The sequence below is a fragment of the Molossus molossus genome, unplaced genomic scaffold, assembly GCF_014108415.1.
Source record: "Molossus molossus isolate mMolMol1 unplaced genomic scaffold, mMolMol1.p scaffold_m16_p_10, whole genome shotgun sequence".
NCBI classification, from domain to species: domain Eukaryota; kingdom Metazoa; phylum Chordata; class Mammalia; order Chiroptera; family Molossidae; genus Molossus; species Molossus molossus.
Window position 1 is genome coordinate 22,069,939 of NW_023425345.1, and position 23,808 is coordinate 22,093,746.

The 23,808-nt window shown below is 36.3% G+C and overlaps 1 protein-coding gene across 1 annotated transcript; it reads right to left on the reverse strand.

Moving 5' to 3' along the window:
- Positions 1–6,492: 6,492 nt before the first annotated feature.
- Positions 6,493–18,137, reverse strand: LOC118624214 (C-type lectin domain family 4 member A-like). The gene is made up of 7 exons (XM_036252309.1): positions 18,095–18,137; positions 17,866–18,006; positions 15,611–15,727; positions 13,943–14,044; positions 10,829–10,980; positions 9,600–9,715; positions 6,493–7,991 (listed from the first exon to the last, which is right to left on the reverse strand). The coding sequence occupies exons 2-7, from the start codon at positions 17,945–17,947 to the stop codon at positions 7,847–7,849; spliced, it is 714 nt and encodes a 237-aa protein (XP_036108202.1). The 5' UTR covers positions 17,948–18,006; positions 18,095–18,137; the 3' UTR covers positions 6,493–7,846.
- Between the last annotated feature and the right edge of the window lie 5,671 nt (positions 18,138–23,808).

Sequence of the window (23,808 nt, forward strand, 5' to 3'; positions counted from 1 at the left end):
AAAATATTAGAGCAAAATTAATTCAAATGGAGAACAAAAAAACAATAGAAATATTTAAAGAAACAAAATGTTGGTTTTTTAAAAAGACTAATAAAATTTACAAAGCTCTGGCTGGATTCACTAAGGAAAAAAAGAGAAGACTTGACCAAAATCAGTAATGAAAGAGAAGTTACAGCAGACACTACAGAAATACAAAGGCCTATAGAAGAATAGTCTGGAAGACTATACACCAACAAATTCGATAACCTAGCAGAAATGAACAAGTTCCTAGAAATATATAACTTTCCTAGATGGAATCATAAAGAACTGGAAACATCTAAATGGACGGATCAACAGTAAGGAAATTGAAACAGTCACCAAACAACTTCCAAAAAGTAAAAGTCCAGAACCAGATGGCCTCACTAGTGAATTTCACCAAACATTCAAAAACAATGTAATAATTAATCCTTCTCAAACTCTTCCAAAAATTTTTAAAAGAGGCAATACATCCTAACACCCCAGCCCCAAAAAACACACCAGCAAATCCTATTGACTCTCCCTTCAAAACAGTTCCAGGAGCTGACCACTTCTTACTCTTCACAGCACCTCCAATAACTGTCTTCACCTTCCAGTCAAGGTCCTGCCCTGCATTGTCTATTCACCCTGGGCAGCCAGTGTTCTTTTCAAAAATTTGTTAGAGATAAAAGGCATCGTTTTAATCATCAAAAGCATACAATTCAGGGGTTTCATGACATTGAACAACTACCACCTTTATCTTGATCCCAAAACATTTTCACCACTCCAAAAGGAAGCCCACACCCATGAGCCGTCACTCCTCACTCTCCCTCCCCTGGTCCCTACAATCACTAACCTGATTTTTGTCTCTGTGGATTTGCCTCTTTTGGACATTTCATACAAATAAAATCATACACGATGTGATAAAAAAATATATATATCTTAACTAATTTTATGAAGCAAACATTGCTCTGACACCAAAACCTAGCAATGACTACACACACAAAAAAGACAATTTAGACCAATATCTCTGATAAATATAGATGCAGAAATCCTAAACACAACACTATTAAATTGAATAAAACATTAAATTAAAAAGATAACACATCACGATGAAGTAAGGTTCATTCCAAGGGCACAAAGATGGTTTAACATATGCAAATCAAACAATGTGATATACCACATTTAAAAAATAAGGATAAAAATCATATGATTATAGTAATAAAGGCAGAGAAAAACATTTGACAAGATATAACATCCATTTATAATTAAAACGGTCGTAGAGTGGGCACAGAAGGAAAGTACCTCAACAGAATGGAGGCCATATATGACAAACTTTCAGCTAATATCATATTGAATGATGATAAGCTGAAGCTTTTTTTTTCTTCTAAAACCACGAACAAGAAAGGATATCCACTCTAACCACTGTTATTCTACATACTACAAGGCCTAGCCAGATCAATCAGGCAAGAAAAATAAATAAAAGGCATCCAAATTGGGAATGAAGAAGTAAAATTGTTACTTTTTGCAGATAATATGAGCCTTTATATAGAAAACCCTAAAGACTCCACAAAATAGCTATTAGAAACAATAAACAAATACCTTAATGTTGCAAGATATAAAATCAATGTATAAAAATCCACTGTGTTCCTACATACCAGCAATGAAATTTCAGAAAACAATGAAAACAAAACAAAACACCAATACATTTGCAACTGCAATAAAAAGAATAAAATACCTGGGAACAAACTTAACAAAGGATGTGAAGGACCTATTCATTGGAAACTACAAAACATTATTGAAAGAAATTGAAGAAGACACAAAGAAATGAAAAGAGATTTTGTATTCATGGATTGTAAGAATTAACATAGATAAAATGGTCACATTATCCAACTCAGTATACAGACTTAATGCAATCCCTAGCAAAATTCCAACTGCACTTCTCAAAGAAATAGGACAGAAAAATCATCAAAGTTCCATAGAACCCCCCCCCCCACACACACACACACAAAACAAACAAAACCTAAATAGCCAAAGCAATCCTGAGAAAAAAAGGACAAACCTGGAGCTACCACAATCCCTGTCTTCATATTATACTACAAAGCTACAATAATCAAAACAATTTAGCACTGGCAGAAAAACAGACACACAGAAAAATGGAATAGAATTGGCACTTTGGAATACAGTTTGATGGTTTTTTACTAAACTAAAATACTCTTTTTTTTTTTTTTTTATCCTCACCCGAGGACATTTCTCCATTTTTTGGTTCTGATAGAGTGGGAGGGAGAGAGAGGAAGACAGAGAGAAACATTGACATGAAAGGGACGCATCGAGTGGTTGCCACCTGCATGACCCAACCAGGGCCGGGGACAAACTGCAACCAAGGTATGTGCCCTTAGCGGGAACCAAACCCGGGTCTCTCTGGACCGCAGGCCAATGCTCTAACCGCTGAGCCAAACCAGCCAGGGCTAAACTAAAATACTCTTGCCATGCAATTCAATAATCACACATTTTGGTATTTACCCAAATGAGTTGAGAATATTGGGCCACACAAAAACCTGCACATACCTGTTTATAGCAGCTTTCTTCATAATTGCCTAAACTTGAGTAACCAAGATGTCCTTCAATGGGTGAATATACTGTGGCACATCCAGAAAATGGACTATTATTCAGTGCTAAAAAGAACTGAGCTATCAAGCCACAAAGAGACATGGAGGAAACTCAAATGCATATTACAAAGTGAAAGAAGTCAATCTGGAAAGGCTACATACTGTATCATTCCAATTATATAATATTCTGGAAAAGGCAAGAAAGAGATCAATGGTTGCAGGGTGAGGTGGGGAGAGATGAATTGGAAGAGCACAGAGGATTTTTAGTGCAGTGCAAATACTCTGTATGATATTATGTTGAATATATGTCATTATACCTTTGTCCAACTCAATGAATGTACAGCATCAAGAGTGAACCCTAAGGTAAACTATGAACTTTGGGTTAATACGATATGTCAATGTAGATTCATCCTTGGTGAAAAGGTATACTGTTCTGGTGAGCAACATTGATAAAGGGGTAGGCTGTGCATATATGGGGCAAGGGACATAATGGGAACTCTCTGTACCTCCCTCTCAATTTTGTTGTAAACTAAAATGCTCTAAAAATAGTCCTTTATTTTAAAAGCTGTAATAATTAACTGTATCTATTATATTTGCATATAAATCTCTATAGCTATAATAATTCCACACAAAGCAGACTTCAGAGCAAAAAATAAAAAATAATCAGAGATAAATACAGGCATTACATGATGATAAAAGAGTGAATACTTCAAGAAGCCATAACAATTTTTAATGTGAATGCACCTGACAATAGTACAGAAATACATGAAGCAAGAACTGATAAAAATGCAAGAAGTAGAGAAATCCATTATTACAATTGGATCTATCAGTAACCCTTTCACAGTTTTGACAGATCCATTGGACTGAAATAAGTAAGAATTTAATTAAATTGAATAGCACCATTAATCAACTAAGTCTAATTGACATTTATTTCATCCAAAAACAATAGAGTACACACTCTTCTCAAACTCAAATGTAACATTCATCAGGATAGGCCACATTCTGGGCTATAACACAAAACTTAAATTTTAAAAGAATATGAACATACAATGTCTGTGTTCAGCCCATGGTGGTATTAAACTAGAAATCAGTAACAGAAAGATAGCTGGCAAATTCAAAAACAAACTTTGAGATTACACTTCTAAATAACACAAGTCAAAGACAATGTCCTATGCAAATTTTTTAAATATCTGATAAAGAAGTTGTATCCAACAAATCAAAAATCTTTTAAAACTCAACAATAAAAAAACTAACAACCCAATTAAACAGTGAGCAAGCTCAGTCTGTGTGGTTCAGTAGACTGAGCATCATCCCGTGGACTTAGTGGTCCAGGTTCAATTCCTGGTCAGAGCGTAAGTCCAGGTTGCAGACTCGATCCCCAGTAGGGGATGTACAGGAGGCAGCCGATCTACATTTCTCTCTTACATTGATGTTTCTATCTCTCTCTAAAAACAATACAATAAAAAATAAAGTGAGCAAAAAATCTGAACAGACTATCTTTTGTCATTACAAAATTACAAATTAAAGCAACAAGATACCATATTACAATAGCTAAAATCCAAAACACTGACGATATCACATGCTGGTGAAGATGTATGTGTAGGAATAGTAAGTCTCATTCATTCCTGGTGGGAATGAAAAATAATGTAGCCACTTTGAAAGACAGTTTTGTGTACAATCCAGCAATCATGCTCCAAGATATTTACCCAAATGAGCTGAAAACATGTACACAAAAATTTGCACATAGATTCTTATAGCAGTTTTATTCATCATTTCCAGAAACTGGAAACAACCAAGATGTCCTATAAGAGGTGAGCTGATAAACTGTAATATGTTCATCCACTGAGATACTTTCTGCAATAAACAAAAATTGAGCTCTCAAGCCATAAAAAGACATAGAGGGACCGTAAATACATATTGCTAAGTGAAAAACACCAGTCTGAAAAGGCTACTAACTGTATGATTCTACATACATTACAATGTGAAAAAAGGCAACAATTTAGAAACTGTAAAAGGTCAGTGGTTGCCAGGGGTCTTGGGGAAGAGGGAATGATTTGAATAGGTGGGACACAGGGAATTTTTAGGGCAGCAAAACTATTCTTTATGATACTGTAATGATGGATACATTTTATCCTAGGTGTATATCCAAAAAAATAAAAATGCATGTCCACAAAATATGTATGAAAGAATGTTTAGAGCAGGTTTATTCGTGATAACTAAAGCCTAGGAAGAACTCAAAGGTTACCAAAGTAGAATGAATAATATATTATGATCTATTTGGACAATAGAATACAAGTCAATAATAAAATTGACTGTATTGCTGAAAAAAATACAAAAACTTGAATGAATGTCACAAACATGTTGAGCAGAGAAAGATAGAAACAAAAGTGAATACTTTATTATTTCATTTATATAAAATTTTAGAGCTAGCAAACAAATATATGTTAATGGAAATCAGATCAGTTTTTCTAGGGTAGGGGCACAAGAGAATGTATGACAATAAGGTACATGTCCCTTATATTGATTGACATGGTGGTTACAGGTTTGTATACATTTGTCTAAGTCATTTAATTGTAGTCCAAAAATGTTAGCTTTTTACTCTGTGTAAATTAAACCTCAATGAAGTTTGGTCACTAAAAATAATATAGTTTCTTTACATCAGTCGTGATTTAATCAGGCCTAAATAATTAAAGATTTTATTAGCTTTCATTATTAAAAACTCAGAGTAGAATGTGTTTCAGGAATAATTTATTTAGTTGCTCAACAGCACCTTTAAGGAACCAGTTCCTTTCCATTGTTCTACTCAGGTATTCATGGTGTTCCTGTCATCCTGTGGCTAGTTCCCATCATGGTCATAGAATGACTATCAGTAGCAAGGAGAACTACACACTTCTCTGTTCATACTTATTGGGAAAGATAAGCTCCATAATTTATCTGAGAAAAAGGAAAGGTAGCTCATGGTAATGACTTGCAATCTGTGTCTATGGCTAAACCAACCACTTAGTGGTTATTTTGATCACCTTGGATTGATTAATCAGTATTCACCCACAGAGCTGAAAATGAGGTTAGTATCCCAAGGTACCTGGGATGCATGAGGAAAGTGCCTCTCTAAACAACAATGAAGTTTTGCTTGCAAAGAGGAAGGGATAAATAGACCAATGATATGTGGCAAAGTCCTAATTATAAAATTCCATTTGCAACTATTTTAACTTTAGCATTTCATTTTATGGACAGAATATAATTAATCAAATCCTTATACTGAACATTTGGTTTAACAGTGAATTGTCACATTATTTCTTCCATCCTGGAATCATTAAATTTATCTTCGACAAAGTGTGCACCATTGATGCTTTCCATATTGGCAAAGACAGAACTATTAATTCATGTTTTCGTATTAAGATCATCTAATGAAAATTAACATTCTACAGGTTCTGAAGAGTTGTCAGGTGTTGGGAGATTCCTACCTTTAGAAAAATCATCCAGGTTGATCATTTGAATCCCAGCGGGAAAAGTATTTTCCCAGTACTGGACATTCTATGGAGTTTCTGCCTCCTCTTCTATTTATCAAGTGGCAATTTGACCAAAAGAGCTTGAAGCATTGGTAGATTTATTTATTTATAAGTGCATTTTTCTAGACTACTGATCCCAAAACAATTTTTTACTGTACATTCTTAATAAATTATTATATGCACACTTAATATTGAATGTATAGTTATGAACCACAAAACTATGATGTAATATACCATGATATAACAAACCCACTATACAATATGAATTAAATTATACAAAAACTGAGCACTCTAATATTGCATTTTATTTATTGACAGTATAATTAATCTACTCTCATTATGAAATTGTTACTAATTTTTTTAGTGGCAGCTGTGTGATTAAATGTGTTTCATTATTTTATAGAATCTTAGTTTAAAACTGCAATAGAATTTGAAGGTGTCTCAGTTATATATTGCTGAATAATAAACTACCCCAAAACTTAGTGGCTATAAACTATATTGTTATTTTTTTCACAATTCTGTCCATTGATTGGGACTCAACTAGATGCTTCTTCACCTAAGTGTTACACTTCAATATAAATCTTACATACAAGCTATTACACACCATCTTCATTTAATAGTTAGAAGTTCGAAGGAAAATGAAAGAAAATTGGCTCTGAACCACGTTCATACAATGCAAGGTGGAAGAAAGAGAAAAGTTCCAGCACTGAATAATATTATCATTCTCCATTTCACTCCAGGTCAAGCACACCTTCCACTATGGCAACCAAAGGCATTTAATAAAGAAGTTCTTTTTGCCCTCCCTACACTCCATTCCATATTATTGAAATAATAATGGGAAAAGCTCATCATAAATAAAGTTTCCCCAGAATTTTTCCAGAATTGCGATGTAAGTTGCTTTCTGGGAAGTAAACTACTAAGTTCTATATATAATGTATAAAATTAGACCTGCATAAAAATAACTCAACTTTAGATAGAATTAAGAAATGAGTGGCAAATATAATTACTCAGTTAAGTCAAGAAAATCAGGGTATAATTTTAGGCTTTATTGGGATAGTCATGGCAAGAATCAGCTTTATCATGATCAATTATAACTACTATACTAAAGCATGACTTACAGGTTTTATTATAAATATCATATATTTTATATTGTTATAGAAAGAAGCGGTGTGTAAGAACTATAGTAAAAAGAGGATTACAAATATGCCAGGAGTCAAAAAAACAAACAGACAAATATGCCAGGAGTCATTTTGGGTGTCAATCCACACAGAAATTATAAAACTTAAAGAAAAAATGCATCAGAATACCTGACAAATATAGATTTATGTCAACTCACCAGTGTAATGTAATGATTGGTATTATTTTGCTTTTGACCAGCCCATAAAGAGATAAATCCAGATAGGTGGAGGAACCATACCATATTATTATATCAATATCTAAGCCCCTTGCAATAAGACAAAAATTGGGAGAAGAGGCTCATACTCCCTCCATTCATCTGCAAATAGTCTCTCCAGTATACAGGATATTATAAAATGCTCCATAAATGTTCACTGTGTGAATTAATATATAAATTAATGTGTACACTTATTTATATAAGTTGAATAGTTAACAGCCTACTGAAAAATTTTCTGAAGATCACTTGTATAAGCTTATACATGAATTCTAAAAAGCAAATTATTTATTTCTTTAATGGTAGATACCAATTCAACCACATGTTCATGGATAATTTCCCATTCATAAGTAGAGCTTCATCATCTTGCAAATTGACATGTGACGGCCTTCACAAGTAACATCATTCCAGCCCCATGAGCCACGAGGAGGTTTATTCAGTATGACACAACGTTCAGCACGATTATTGGGTTCACCTTTATGCCAGAATCTGAAAGAGGGGAAAAAAATAAGGATGTGTCTTCAAATAGTGAGAAGGATTAGAGACAGTGGGGGTGGGTACTGGGGTTGAACTGTGTGGCAGTCAGGGCAGATATGCCCAATTATTACTTTTCCACTTTTCACACATTTTTTTTCCATCTGTGTCCCTGGCACTGCCCTTAAAAGCTGTGCCTACACACCACCCGATATTGTGTCATCTTATTGCATTAAACACTTTCCCAGCAGATATCCCAGAGGCTCCCTTCTATTTGTCCATACTTGTTCTAGGGTACTGTCAGTCCATAGGCCCCCTTAAATGATGACAAGGTTTTACACTGGCCCCAAGTCTCAATGTAGTTTGTTCCTTTTTTTTTTTAAATGTATTGCTTTTGGAGTCTAAAGAAGTAGTTAAAAATCTAAGAATCTGCTACTATACCTGTTATCTTGGACAAATAATTTAATTTCCCTCATTTTTCTTATCTAAAAAATAGAGAATAGAGTAATATCCCTACATATTTCACACAGTTGATATAAGGATCAAAAATGGTAATATACGAGAGTACTTAAGAGTTTTAAATGACCTACATAAATATGAGATATTATAAAACTATCAGAATTTAGTTCATCTGCTTTATGAAATATAGTAAATATTAAGAATTGGTTATGCTTTTCATTGACATGACTATGTGTTTGTTTGGAGATGTGTGGTTTAAAACACAGGCTTTAGTGTCAGATAGACCTGAGTTTAAAAACCATTGTCTGCCTGGCCCGTTTGGCTCAGCAGTTAGAGCATCGGCCCACGGACCAAAGAGTCATGAGATTGATTCTGGTCAAGGGCATGTACCTCGGTTGCAGCTCAGTCCCAGCCCTGGTCAGGGTCGTGAGAGAGGCAACCTGTCATGTTGCTCTCGCATCGATGTTTTTCTCTCTCTCTCTCTATGTCTCTCTTTCCCTCTCTCTCTCTTTCTCCCTCTCTCACTCCCTCCCACTCTATCTAAGATAAATAGAAAAATATCTTTGAGTGAGGATTTAAAAAAAAAAACCGTTGTCACATGCTCTGGCCCATTTTTCTCAGTGGTTAGAGCATCAGCTCATGGACCAGAGTCCAGGGTTTGATTCTGGTCAAGGGCATGTACCTCAGTTGCAGTTCAGGCCCCGGCCCTGGTCGGGGTCATGCAGAAGGCAATCAGTTGATATGTTTCTCTCACATCTCTCACATCTCTCTCTCTCTCTCTCTCTCTCTCTCTCTCTCTCTCTCTCTCTCCCTCTCCCTTCCCCTCCCACTCTGAAGATAAATGGGAAAATATCCTCAGGTGAAGATTTAAAAAACAAACAAACAAACAAACAACAAACAAACAAAAACATTGTTACCACTGCTGGATAACCTATGTTGAGTTATCTAAACTTAGTTTTCTCAGCGCTGCAGTGAGAAAAATAACAATGTGTGTTTCACAGAGTTTTCATGATGATTAAATGAAATAATAAATACAATTATTCAACTTAGTGCCAAGAGTTTCAAGAAGAGTAAGCTATTTTATTTTAATACTTGAGAGCTTGGACACCCTACAGTACCTGATGATCCAGGACTCAGGATTCCTTCATCTAAATTTATACTCACGTAGCATTTTCACTGTACGGTGTCTGATCAACCCATTGCCAGGCTCTTGTCCCCTCTGGGTCTGACAGCCCTATATAATAAGCTTTCTTTTTATCCAGGGTCTGAATGATAAAATCCTGAGGAAGAAAAGAAAGGAGTTATATCCTTTACAATGTTCTGGTTGAATTGAGTTATTTACGGCTTTAGGGAGAAGAGAAGAAAAGGAGAGGATCTAGGGAGAGCCACATGGTGGAGGACTTCCCAGGAGTGCAGGGGTTCTCTGGCTGTGCAGTATAGGATCATTGACATCACTTAAGAGTCTGACGTTTGTCTTAATCTATTTGAGCTGCTAAAACAAAATACCGTAGACAAGGTATCTGATAAACAACAGACATATTTCTCATAGTTCTGGAGGCTGGAATTGCAGATCAGGGACTAGCATGATTGGATAAATCTCTCTTCCTGGGTCACAGCTGGCGCCTTGTGGTTGTGTTCTCGTGTGGCGTAAGGCGAGGTAGCTGTTTGGGGTTTCTTTTATAAGAACACTAATCTGATTTATGAGGGCTCCACCCTAATGACCTAACCACTTCTCAATTCCTAATACTATCACCTTTGGGAATTAGAATTTCAACATATAAATTTGGAAGGGACACACACATTCAGAACAGAACAATGTTCAATATATATGGAATCAATTTCTAACCATAATCATAATAAATTCTCATCTCAGACTCATTCCCACTCTTTTCTTCACTAAGAGAGGGTATTCCTCAAAGTTATGCATGAGTAAACTTTTGCACATTAAATCTGTTTCCTTTCACAATCTCAGAGATTTTTTTACATACTTTATTCCCCTATTTGACTTAACACCACTTCTCTGTTAGTTAATAATGTATAAGACATTTACATGTCAAAATAATATACTGATATTTCAGGCTGAAGTATTTTCATCCTTCCACTTAACCCCGACATATTATATTTTAAATGTCCCCATTTATTTGGGGGGGGAGGGATTTAGTTTTAGGGACGCAAAAAGAAGGCATAGAGCATAAAGTCTTAAGTAGCCTTTTCTGTCTATTTTATTGAAAGCCTTTTGCCACAGCACCAATATCCCAAAATAATGAAAGCATCCTCCTTAGCCAAAAGAGGTGTACAAAATCATACCACCCAAAGCATTTTTTTTTTTTACTTCATTATCTATTAGCACACTACCCAAAGGACTTTTGGTTCCATTATCTATTAGAACATACGTGCTCTTCCTTGGTGTTGATTACCAGCAGGTGAGCCTTCATTTCTGAGCAGTTCTTTTTATTCTCTATCCAATTTTTGTCTTCAGTAGAAAAAAAATAGCAGTTCAAATTAAATGACTTCCAATTCTTTGGGCAGCAGCCCCAGTCTTTCTCTGTATTGGCAGAAGACCACATAGGTACAATATAAGAAAAGTAATTTGTAAAGTGTGTATTAAAATTAAGGACCAAGGGGAACCACATGAAAACTAAGTCAGACAGAGAAAGACAAATACCATATGATTTCACTTATATGTGGAATCTAAAGAACAAAAAGAAAAAGAAACATACAGATACAGAGAATAAACTGGTGGTTGCCAGAAGGAAAGAGGATTGGGGAGCTGAGTGAAAAGGGTGAAAGGGTTAAGAAGTACAAATGGGAATTTACAAAATAGTCTGATGGATGCAAAGTACAGCATAAGGAATATAGTCAATAATATTGTAGTAACTACATATGGTGCCAGGTGGGTTCTTAAAATATTAGGAGGATCACTTTGTAAAGCATATGATTGACTAACCACTATGCTGTATACCTGTAGCTAATAATATTGAATGTAAACTGTAATTGAAAAATTAAGTTATTTTTAAAGCAAATGAACAAAAACTCACAGAAATAGAGAGCAGAATAATGGTTGCCAGGGGCTGAGGGCAAGGGGAGAAATGAGTAGATGTTGGACTTCCGGTCAGGATGGCGGCGTAGGTAAACGCGGTATTGCGTCCTCCCACAACCACATCAAAGTTACAACTACAGAACAACCATCATTCAAAACTGCCTGAAATCAAGCTAAATGGAAGTCCTACAACTACGGAATTAAAGCAGCAGCCACATCCAGACTGGTAGAAGGGGCGGAGGCGCAAGGGGCAGCGGCGGCGCGACAGGCTGGTTGCACACCCACTTGTGGCGGATAAAAATCAGGAAGATACCTCAGCTGGGAAGGTCCTTCCTGAGGACTGAGAGGTCTTCGTCCCACACCAGGTGCCCAGCTCAGGATTCCAGAGCCAGAAAGAGAAGTCCCCACAACTTCTGGATGGAAAACCCAGTGGGAACTGAGGCTCAGGGAGGCTGAAGCAGCTGGAGCCCCAGGAAGCTCCTTAAAGGGCCTGTGCACGAACTTATTGGACTCTCTCCCTCTAAGCTTGGAGGGGAGGCAGCTCGAGGGGCGCCAGAGACATACAGGAAAGAACTGAGCTGTTTGGCACTGGAGCAAGGGCTGGAGAGGGGGCTTTCTCCGGGGCAAACGTGCTGTCAGAGGCCTTTGTTCCTTTGGTGAGCCCTTCCCTGGGGCAGCAGACAGAAGCCATATCTGGGACTCCAGCAACCTGGCTCACACTGGTAGCCCCGCCCTGGTGACTCCCTGAGGCCCTGCCCCACCCAACTTTCAGGCCCACCCAAGCTGTTGCCACTTGCTTAACCATAGGATTGGCCTGTCTTGGATCCTGCTTCAGGTTTTTCCTAAATTCTTTCAAACGAGCAGCATCTGGTCTCAGCTAGCCCCATACCTCTCATTAAGTAATACACTGAAACAAACACAGGGAGGCAGCCAAAATGAGGAGACAAAGAAATAGGTCCCAAATGAAAGAACAGAACAAAACCCTAAGAAAAGAACTAAGCAAAATGGAGATAAGCAACCTAACAGATGCTGAGTTCAAAATACTGCTTGTAAGGATACTCAATGAACTTAGTGAGAACCTCAGTAAAATTAGTGAGGGCCTCAAGAGCATAAAAAAGGACCAGTCAGAAATCATGGATGCACAGTTAGAATTGAAGGAGGCATTAACTGAAATAAAGAATAATTTACACAGATTCAATAATAGAGTATGTAAATCCAAGAAGCAAACCATCGATTTGGAATTTAAGGGAGCAAAAAAATGCCCAATCAGAACAGCAAAAAGAATAAAGAATCCAAAAAAATGAGGAGAGTGTAAGGAGCCTTTGGGACAACTTCAAGCGTGCCAACATTCGCATCTTGGGGATGCCAGAAGGAGAAGAGCGAGAACAAGAAATGGAAAACCTGTTTGAAACAATAATGGCAGAAAAATTTCCTAACTTGGTGAAGGAAACAGACATACAAGTCCAGGAAGCACAGAGATTCCCAAACAAGATGAACCCCAAGAGGCCCACACCAAGACACATCATCATCAAATTGCAAAAGGTTCAAGACAAAGAGAGAATCTTAAAAGCAGCAAGAGAAAGGCAGCTAGTTACCTACAAGGGAGTTCTCATAAGGCTGTCAGCTGATTTCTCAAAAGAAACTTTGCAGGCCAGAAGGGAGTGGCAAGAAATATTCAGAGGGATGAAAAGTAAGAACCTACAACCAAGATTACTCTATCCTGCAAAGCTGTCATTTAGAATCGATGGCCATATAAAGTTTCCCAGACAAAAAAAAGTTAAAGGAGTTCATCACCACCAAACTGTTATTATATGAAATGATGAAGGGTCTTTTTGAAGAAAAAGATAAAATATATGAACAAACCAAATGGCACTGAATACATATCTATCAACAATGGAATCTACAAACAAAATGAACAGGCAGAACAGAAACATTCTCATAGATACAGAGAACATTTTTTTGGTTGCCAGATGGGAGGGGGGTTGGAGGAATGGGTGAAAAAGGTGAAGGGATTAAGAAGTACAAATTCATTGCTAGACTGACAAACCTCAAAGGGAAAGGGGTTGGGTGATGGAAAGAAATAAACCAAAGAACTTATATGCTTAACCAATGGACACAGACTATAGTGTGGGAAAAGGCAGGAGGGGGGTAAGAGGGGGGCAGGAGGGGGGAGGAGGGGGTCAATGGGGGGGGAAATGAGGGACATCTGTAATACATTCAACAATAGAGATTTAAATAAATTTTAGAAAAAGAAAATAAAAACATTTTAAAAGACTATTTTCTTGCACAGATATATTAAATATATTCATATAAGAATTTTAGATCCTATATATTTGTACCCCTAAAGACTTAAATGATCATGAGACTCAACCTCTTAGTATGATATACTTGTTAATCTTTTCATAATATTGATTGAAGATCTTTACACAGTACAGCCAACAACTAAATTATAGACATTAATTTTTACCTTCCATGGTCAAATTTTCTTTTATACATTCCAATGTTGTGTGAGTAAATTCTTTTATAGTCTTTTTTTCTTTGAGAAGTTGGGAATACTTTTGAAAGAAAACTGAAAAAGAGAATAAGACCATTCATTTTCCTGGTAGTGTTATGACTTTGCTTTTTATTATTACTTTCTTGCATTCTTTGTTTAAAAAAAAAAACAACCTACAAATGCCCAATTACTTAAGTAGAAAGATTCAACTATGAGAAAGATTTGCTATCACCCTATATTCAATGTAATTCCGATCCTACTGATTTTGAAACCAGAGATTTCTCCAGAAATAGCTACAAGATCAGTAGTTGAAAGAAGACATGACAATTCCATTATTATGGGTCAAGGGGATTTATCCATATTCTCCTTCAATATTAAATGTATGATGCACACAAAGACTAAGCCTTGGAGGAGGAGGAATTGCAAAAAAAAAAAAAAAAAATGGTGTCTACTCCCACCACTTTGGAAAACCACCCTTGCAATAGTCAGCAGTAATATTCCAGGGCCTCTTCTTCGTTTTCTTCCTCTTAAATTTCCTGCAATACTTGACCCCAGTTCTCTCCCCCACTTAACTCTTAGTTTCAGCCAGGACCACTGATTCCAGTCCAGACTGCCAAATCACAAAATCATGAGCCAAATAAATAGCTGTTGTTTTCATCCCCTACATTTTAGATTGGTTTATTAAGCAGCAGAAGATAATTGATACAATTATCTTCAGGGGGAAAAAATCACCCTCTTTAGAATTGTACACAACATTCTTCATGATCTGAGCCCCACTTCTTTCTCCCACCAATAACTTCATTTCTCACAGTTCCCTTAGCATCATATGTTCTAATCATTTATTCTTAAATTTCCTCACATTTTCCCACGTTCTTTCACATCTCTATGCCACCTCCTTCAGGAAGTCTATCTCATCCTCTCGTGCTTCTTATCTGTACACTACCATACAATGCTGTAACCATTGGTTCATGTAACCAGTTACTACCATTTTTGAACTTCTTGAAACCAATGATTTTGGCTTGGACTCTGCCTGGCACAGTGTCTCACATAAAGTGGATGGCCATCAATTCTTATTGAATGACCAAATAAAATATATACTAGTTTTGATTCCCTTTAACAATTAGATAAATTCTTAAAGCCAAAGATATGCCGAAATCTACCAATTTGCCAAGTTGCCTTTTAGATCTCAAGTCTTGGGCAGGACAGAAATAATTAAGGTGAAAATTCAATGGGAAACTCTTCCTGGAATATTTCTCCTCTTATCCTTGTTCACCTGTTTATTCCAAAGTATGTATCTGTGCACTCAAAAAGTCCTGACCTTATAAACACTAAGAAAATATAAATTTGTCCTCACATGACAGTCTAGTGTAAAAATGATGCCTTATAGATTTCACTCTACAACACAAACACATATACTCTTCAATTCTGATAGAGGAGATTCTATTATTTTTTATAGAAAAGTAACTAACTTCAAATAGAAAATAATATTTCCAATGGATTCCCACTAGTTATATCAACCCTCCCACCCACAGAAGACTTTTTTCTTAGATTTCTGGATAAACCCCTGTTAAATATCAGAATCTAATGGATACTTTCTGTTTGTGTAAGGCAGGCATTTCTTAGTTTCACTTGGATACTTACTGATAAAAGCGATGAAAAATGAGATTGCCAATAATAGCAGAAGTATCAACAATGAGAGGAAGAGTACCTTGGAAAAACCAGGGTTACTTGTGTGAAGGCTGCTCTTCTCTTTGGGAACTAAAGAAAAAAATTAGTTAGTTTTATCAGTAGTAAATTCTAATTATGAACTTATTCTTTCTCTTTCTTTTCCTCATCTTCCTTTTCTTGGATGGCATAACAATATGACAATGGAAATAACATAAAAATAGGAAGAAAATATGTTCATTGTATAAATGTTGGAAAATATGTAAAAGCACAAATCCCTACTAATGAGGACAACTATTGTTAATATTTTGGGATATATATATATATATATATATATAATCTCTGGCAATTTTTAGAGTGTTTATATACACAAGCATTTTTCTACATGATTGACACACCATATATACTAGTTTCTGACCTATTATTTTCTTACCTGCTATATTATTAACATTTTTATATTATAGTTTCTTGGACCACACTCTCTATTGTGGTTGCATAGTATTTCATTATATATTTAATTAATCTTCCAGATTGTTTTCATCTTTTTGTTAAATTTATTAAGGTTACATTGGTTAATAAAATTATATAGGTTTCAAGCATATAATTCTATAATACATCATCTGTATATTGTATTGTGTGTTCAACACCTGAAGTCTAACCTCCTTTCATCACCATTTATTCCCCTTTTACCCTCTTCTACCTGCCTCCACCTCTCTCTCACTCTGGTAATCACCATACTATTTTTGTGTCTATGAGGTTTCATTTTGTTTTTTTCTTAATCCCTTCACCTATTTCACCCAGCCTGTCAACCCCTGTTCCCTCTGACAACTGTCTGTTCTCTGAACCTACGAGTTTCCTTCATTTTGTTCCCAATTTTAACTACTTTAAATAATGCCATAGCAGATAAAATTTATAGTCATCCCTCATCACATCCATAGGATAAGGTCAGATCTTTTTAGTCAATATTTCATGGTTAAAAATTATTTTTCTCACCCTGGTCTGTTTGGCTCAGCAGTTAGAGCATCAGCCCTTGAACCAATGAGTCGCAGGTTTGATTCCAGCCAAGGGCACATACCTCGGTTGTAGTTTGTTCCCAGCCCTGGTCAGGGTTGTGCCAGAGGCAACCAGTCCATGTGTCCCTCTCACATCTATGTTTCTCCTCTCTCTCCCTTTCTCTCCTTCTCTCTCCTTCCCACTCTATCTGCAGATAAATGGAGAAATATCCTACAGTGAGGATTTAAAAAGAAAAAAAAATTATTTTCTCGCCCTGGCCAGTTTGGCTCAATGGTTAGAGCATTGGCATGCAGACCAAAGGGTCTCTGGGTTCAATTCCTGGTCAAGGACATGCACCTGGGTTGCAGGTTTGATCTCCGGCCCCAGTCGGGGTCTTGCGGGAGGCAACCAATCAATGTGTCTCTTTTACATCGATGTCTCTCTCTCTCTCCCCACCAAAAAAAAAATCAATGGAAAAATATATCCTTGGATGAGAATTAACCAAAAAAATTATTTTCTCAAAGTTTTGTACATTTTTTTTTTGGGGGGGGGGCAATTTTCCTTAGTACTCTCCATATCTCCACAGAAGAGTTTTAGAAAACATGAGCAATCATGATTGCCCTCTCACGGCTTCTTATACTCTACATTCCTTTTTGCTCCATATCTGAGGTATCATAGATGCTACTCATAGTTGAATCCATCTCAGAGATGCAGTATGCAATGCATTTTCTCATTACAAAGCGATTTCCCTTGAGAGATAAGGGACTTTCTTTATAAGACTTTCTAGTCTTTTATATGCAATGATTTTTTGCTCTATTTTAGTCCAGTATTAACAAATACACCCACAACACTCTCCACCCAAACTCTCCTAACCGGTCAAGAAACAAAGCCTACAGTTCATCACTTTGCAGGGGCTATGGATAATTGAGCAGGCTTTGTTACTGCAGTCTGCAGTCTCACTGAGCCTCAGAAGACACAGGAGAACAACTTTTCCCCATAATTACCACTCTCTTTAGCTCAGGACTAGAGTGGTTTCCTCACATCTCAGTTCTGTTATAGTACACCTGTACAACCCCTAATACTTAGTTTCAAGCAACTTCATTTACTGAGAATTCTATATTTCCAAACTGTGGCTAGTGAGAAAACCAGTACCTAATATTACCCATAATTTGTATATACTATTATCTCTTAGTTCTTCATCTTATATTTAATTCTGACCACCAGAAAATATTTCTTACCTGAAGTAAGCTCTGAGTTGATGCCTAAAGACTTGGATTCATTTTTGAACCTCACTTCAGCATAAGTGACCTCTGAAGTCATATTGAGAAGACATCTTCTGCTTTATTAAAAAAATCCTTTGTATCTCTTCCTTAAAACATCTAAAAATAAAAACCAAACATGACGGTAACTTGTCATACTTCCCATCATGCAACCAGATGAAAAAAGAGGTCCCAGATTTGCATATACCTCTGACAGTACTCTCATGAGAACTTATAATCTGAAGACAGAGGCCCATTCTCCAATACTACCTCAGTGGAAATTATAGCCTTTAAAAATATGCAAGCTACAGTAATAAAAGTAGGAACTCAAAGGGTAGAGGAAAGAAATAGGAAGGAAAAGAAAAGGGGAACTAAACAATTGGAGAATTTTTTCATAAGAATTGTGTTGTCAGAACTCACCAGCAAGATTCAACTGAGAACCCAAGGCTCTTCAAGTAATCCAACTAATAGTCTCCAGGCAAAAAGCTAGAGGATAACTGAACCATTCCTGGGCTTGCAACTCTGCCAGGAAAATAAGACTTGACAGTGGTGTTTAACATGGGTCCTCCCATGCTCATCCAAACCCAGGAGAGGGATTCACAAATAGCAGAACTCCAACACCCACAGGGAAAATTTGGCAGGCTCCAAAGCCCACTGTGATAGCCAAAATAATGAAACAAATAAACAAATGCCAAATGAAAGAACAAGAGACCTCTACTGAATATGAGATAAATGAGGAGCAGTTAAACAAGTTAACAATGCGAGAATTCAGAGCCATGATCTTGAGGAAGCTCAACAGCATGAGTAAGAACATAAACACCATGAGTATAGTCATAGAAATGTTGAAAATCAACCAATTAAAAATTAAAAACCACCAAGAAGAAATCAAGAATGATATATCAGAAATAAAGAACACATTGGAAGGTCTAAACAGCAGAATAGAGGAAATTGAGGACCGAATCAGTGAATTAGAAGACAGGGTAGAAAAAAATCAACTAATCAGAAAACCAGAAGAAAAAAATAATTAAAAAACAGGAAGACAGCTTAAGAGAACTGTGGAACAACTGGAAACATAATATTTGCACGATAGGTGTCTCCAAAGAAGAAGGAAATGAGCATGGGTTAGAGAATATATTTAAAGAAATAGTGACAGAAAACTTTCCTAATTTGGTAAAGGAAGAAGGAATTCAAGTTCAAGAAGTACAGAGACCCCCAAGTAAGAAGAATCCAAACAGGCCCACATCAAGACACATAGTAGTTAAAATGCCAAAATTAAAGACAAAGAGAGAATCCTAAAGGCAGCAAGCAATAAGCAAAAGGAATCCCCATAAGGCTGTCAGCTGACTCCTCAACAGAAACACTACAGGCCAATAACTAGAGACAAAGAAGGCTACTACATAATATTGAAAGGATCTATCCACAGGAAGATATAACCTTGATAAACATATAGGCACCCAACATAGTAGCACAATATTTATTAAAAATCTTCTGGAAGACTTCAAAGGAGAAATCGATACCAATACAATCATAGCAGGAAACTTGAACACCCTGCTGACATCACTGGATAGATTCTCGAGACAAAAAATTAGCAAGGAAACAGAGACTCTAAATGAAGCACGGGACCATATGGATTTAATAAATATCTACAAAGAATTACACCCCAAAACTACAGAATTCACATTCTTCTCAAGTGCACATGGCACATTCTCAAAGATAGACTACAAGTTAGGACACAAACTAAGACTCTACAAGTTCAGAAAGATTGAAATCATATCAAGCATCTTCTCTAGTTTCACAATGGCATGAAACTAGAAATCAATTGCAACAAGAACATGCAAAGACATTTCAACACATGGAAGCTAAATATCATGTTATTAAACAATGAATGGATTACAGATGAGATCAAGGAAGAAATTAAAAACTGCCTGCAAACCAATGAAAATGAACACACAACAACACAAAATTTATGGGATGCAGCAAAAGCAGTTCTGAGAGGGAAGTTTATAGCACTACAGGGTTATGTCAAGAAACAATAAAAATCTCTAATAGCTTATCTAACATCACAATTTAGAGAACTACAGAGCAAAAGAAAAACAAAACAAAACAAACAAACAACAACAACAACAAAAAACAGGAGCAAGTAGAAGGAAGGAAAGAGTAAAGATCAGAGCAGAAATAAATAACATAGACTCCAAAAAAAAAAAAACAATTTGAAGGCTCAATGAAACAAAGAGCTGGTTTTTCAAAAAGATAAACAAGATTGATGGACCCTTAGTTAGACTCACCAAGAAACAAAGAGAGAGAACCCAAATACACAAAATCAGAAGTGATAGAGAAGAATTAACAACTGACACCGCAGAAATACAAAAAATCATTAACAACTACTATGAACAACTATCTGGCAACAAATTTGACAATCTAAGTAAAATGGATAAATTTCTAGAAACACATAGTCTCCCAAAACTGGACCAGGAGGAGGTAAAATACTTGAACAGACCAATAACAACTAAGGAAATTAAAGATGTAATCAAGACTCTCCCAGCAAACAAAAGCCCAGGCAAGGATGGCTTCACGGGAGAGTTTTACTGAACAGTCAACAAAGAACTAACACCCATTCTCTTCAAACTATTTCCAAAATTCAAGAAGAGGAGAGACTTCCAAACTCATTTTATGAAGCCAACATAATTCTAATTCCAAAACCAGGAGACACTGCAAAGAAAGAAAACTATAGGTCAATATACCTGATGAACATAGATGCCAAAATCCTGAACAAAATACTAGCAAATTGGATCTAGCAATACATCAAAAAATTATGATGGGATTCATCCAAGGGATGCAAAACTGGTTCAAATATTTGCAAATCAATAAATGTGATACACCACATAAACAAAATTAAGAATAAAAAACCACATGATCATATCAATAGATGCTGAAAAAGCCCTCGACAAAATCCAGCATCCATTTCTGATAAAAATGTTCAGCAATGTGGACATAGAGAGATCATATCTCAACATTATAAAGGCCATATATAAAAGACCTACAGCCAACATCATACTCAATGGACAAAAACTAAACACATTTCCCTTAAGAACAGGACAACACAAGGATGCCTACTTTCACCACTCTTATTTGATACAGTACTGGAAGTCTTAGCCACAGCAATCAGACAGGAAGAAAAAATAACAGGGATCCAAATTGGAAAGGAGGAAGTGAAACTGTCATTATTTGCAGATGACATGATACTATACATTGGAAACCCCAAAGATTCCATCAAAAATTTACTAGACTTAATAAATGAATTTGGCAAAGTAGCAGGATACAAAATTAACATCAAGAAATCAATGGCATTCTTATACACCAGTGATGAACTCACAGAAAGAGAAACTAAGAAAACAATCACATTTACCATTGTGGCAAAAAAATTTAGATACCTAGGAATAAGCTTAACCAAAAAAATAAAGGACCTATTCTCAGAAAACTACAGGTCATTGAAAAAAGAAAGAGAGGAAGATATAAAAAAGTGGAAGCACATACCATGTTCATGGACTGGAAAAATTAACATCATTAAAATGTCCATACTACCCAAAGCAATCTATAGATTCAATGCAATCCCCATCAAAATACTAATGACATACTTCACAGAACTAGAACAAATACTTCAAAAGTTCATATGGAACCAAAAACGACCTCGAATAGCCACAGCAATCTTGAAAAAGGAGAACAAAGTAGGAGGGATCACAATATCAGATTTCAGTTTATACTACAAAGCCACTGTAATCAAAACAGCCTGGTACTGGCATAAGAACAGCTATATAGACCAGTGGAACAGAACAGAGAACCCAGAAATGGACCCAAGGCAATATGCTCAATTAATATTTGACAAAGGTAGCAAGAGCATACAGTGGAGTAAAGACAGCCTCTGTAATAAATGGTGTTGGGAAAATTGGACAGCTACATGCAAAAAAATGAAACTAGACCATCAACTTACGCCATACACAAGAATAAATTCAAAATGGATAAAATACTTAAATGTACTCATGAATCCATAAAAATCCTAGAAGAAACTGTAGGCAACAAAATTTCAGACATCATATGCAACAGAATTTTCACTGATACATCCTCTAAGGCAACAGAAACAAAGGAGAAAATGAACACATGGGACTACATCAAACTCAAAAGCTTCTGCACAGCCAAAGAAACAATCATCAAGATGGAAAGGCAACACACTCTATGGGAGAGCATAATTACCACTGATATATCAGTTAAGGGGTTAATTTCCAATATATATATGTATAGAGTGCTCATACAACTCAACAAAAGGAAGACAAAGACCCCTTCACCCCCCGCAAAATGGGCAAGGAACTAAATAGACACCTCTCCAAACAGGACATACAAATGGCCAAGAGACATATGAAGAAATGCTCAACATCACTAATCATCAGAGAGATGCTAATTAAAACAACAATGAGGTATCACCTCACACCTGTCAGAATGGCCGCCATCAACAAATCATCAAACAAGTGTTGGAGAGGGTGTGGAGAAAAGGGGACTCTAGTGCACTGCTGGTGGAAATGCAGACTAGTGCAGCCACTATGGAAAACAATATAGTGTTACCTCAAAAAATTAAAAATTGAACTTCCATTTGACCCAGTGATCCCACTTCTAAAAATATACCCTGAGAAGCTTGAGACACCAATCAGAAAGAATATATGTACCCCCATGTTTGTAGCAGCACTATTTACAATAGCTAAAATCTGGAAACAGCCCAAATGTCCATCCGTTGATGAATGGATCAAAAAGCTGTGGTACATATACACAATGGAATACTATGCAGTTGTAAGAAAGAAAGATCTCTTATCTTTTGAGACCACATGGAGGGACCTGGAAAGTGTCATACTAAGCAAAACAAGCCAAACAGAGAAAGACAAGTATTATATAATCTCACTTTTTGTGGAATATAATGAACATAACAGTCTGAGGAATGGGGTAGTCCCAGAGATATGGAAGTGGGATACAGACTGACAATCCCCAGAAGAGTGGGGGGGGGTAGATAAACCACAGAACTTATATGCATGTATGCATGAACAATGGACATAGACAACAAAGCTGAGGACAGAGTGGGGAGGGAGGTTGAGGGGGGAGTCAGTAGGGAGGGGGAAAGAAACATCTGTAACAAAAATAAATTAATTAATTAAATGAAATCAAATAAAATGAAAAGAAAATTTTTCTTCTAAAAAAATAAAATTCTTGATGTCTACTAAAAAGAAAAGAAAAGAAACATTACACACCAGAAGGGAATGGCATGAAGTAATCAAGGTCATAAAAAACAAGGATCTGAATCCAAGAGTAGTCTATCCAGCAAAGCTATCATTCAAAATAGAAGGTCAAATAAAGAACTCCCCAGACAAAAGGAGGCTAAGGGAATACTTTAGCACCAAACCAGCACTGCAAGAAAGGTTAAAAGGGCTGCTCTAATTAGTAGAAAAAATAGGAAGAAAAATGGAACCACACTAAACAAAAATGGCAATAAATAAGTACATATCAATAATCACGTTAAATGTTAATGGACTGAATGCTCCGATAAAAAGACGCAGAGTAGCTGACTGGATAAGAAAGCGTGACTCATCTATATGTTGTTTACAAGAGACCCACCTCACAACAAAAGACTCACATAGGTTGAACGTGAAGGGATGGAATAAAATCTTCCAAGCAAATGGAAAGGAAAAAAAAGCTGGCGTAGCAATACTCCTATCTGATAAAATAGATTTCAAAATGAAGGCCATAACTAGAGACAAACAAGGCCACTACATAATATTAAAAGGATCTATCCAACATAAAGCTATAACCTTGATAAACATATATGCACCCAATATAGGAGCACCAAAATATATTTAAAATTTTCTGGAGGACTTCAAAGGAGAA

Excerpts from the sequence above, each read along its gene's own strand:
- LOC118624214 (XM_036252309.1), bottom strand. The coding sequence starts at position 17,947 with ATGACTTCAGAGGTCACTTATGCTGAAGTGAGGTTCAAAAATGAATCC. Across the intron at positions 9,716-10,828 it reads TCAACACCAAGGAAGAGCAC|GATTTTATCATTCAGACCCT; the intron begins GTATGTTCTAAT and ends TTTCTTCCTCAG. Across the intron at positions 7,992-9,599 it reads CCGTACAGTGAAAATGCTAC|ATTCTGGCATAAAGGTGAAC; the intron begins GTGAGTATAAAT and ends CCCCTCTTTCAG.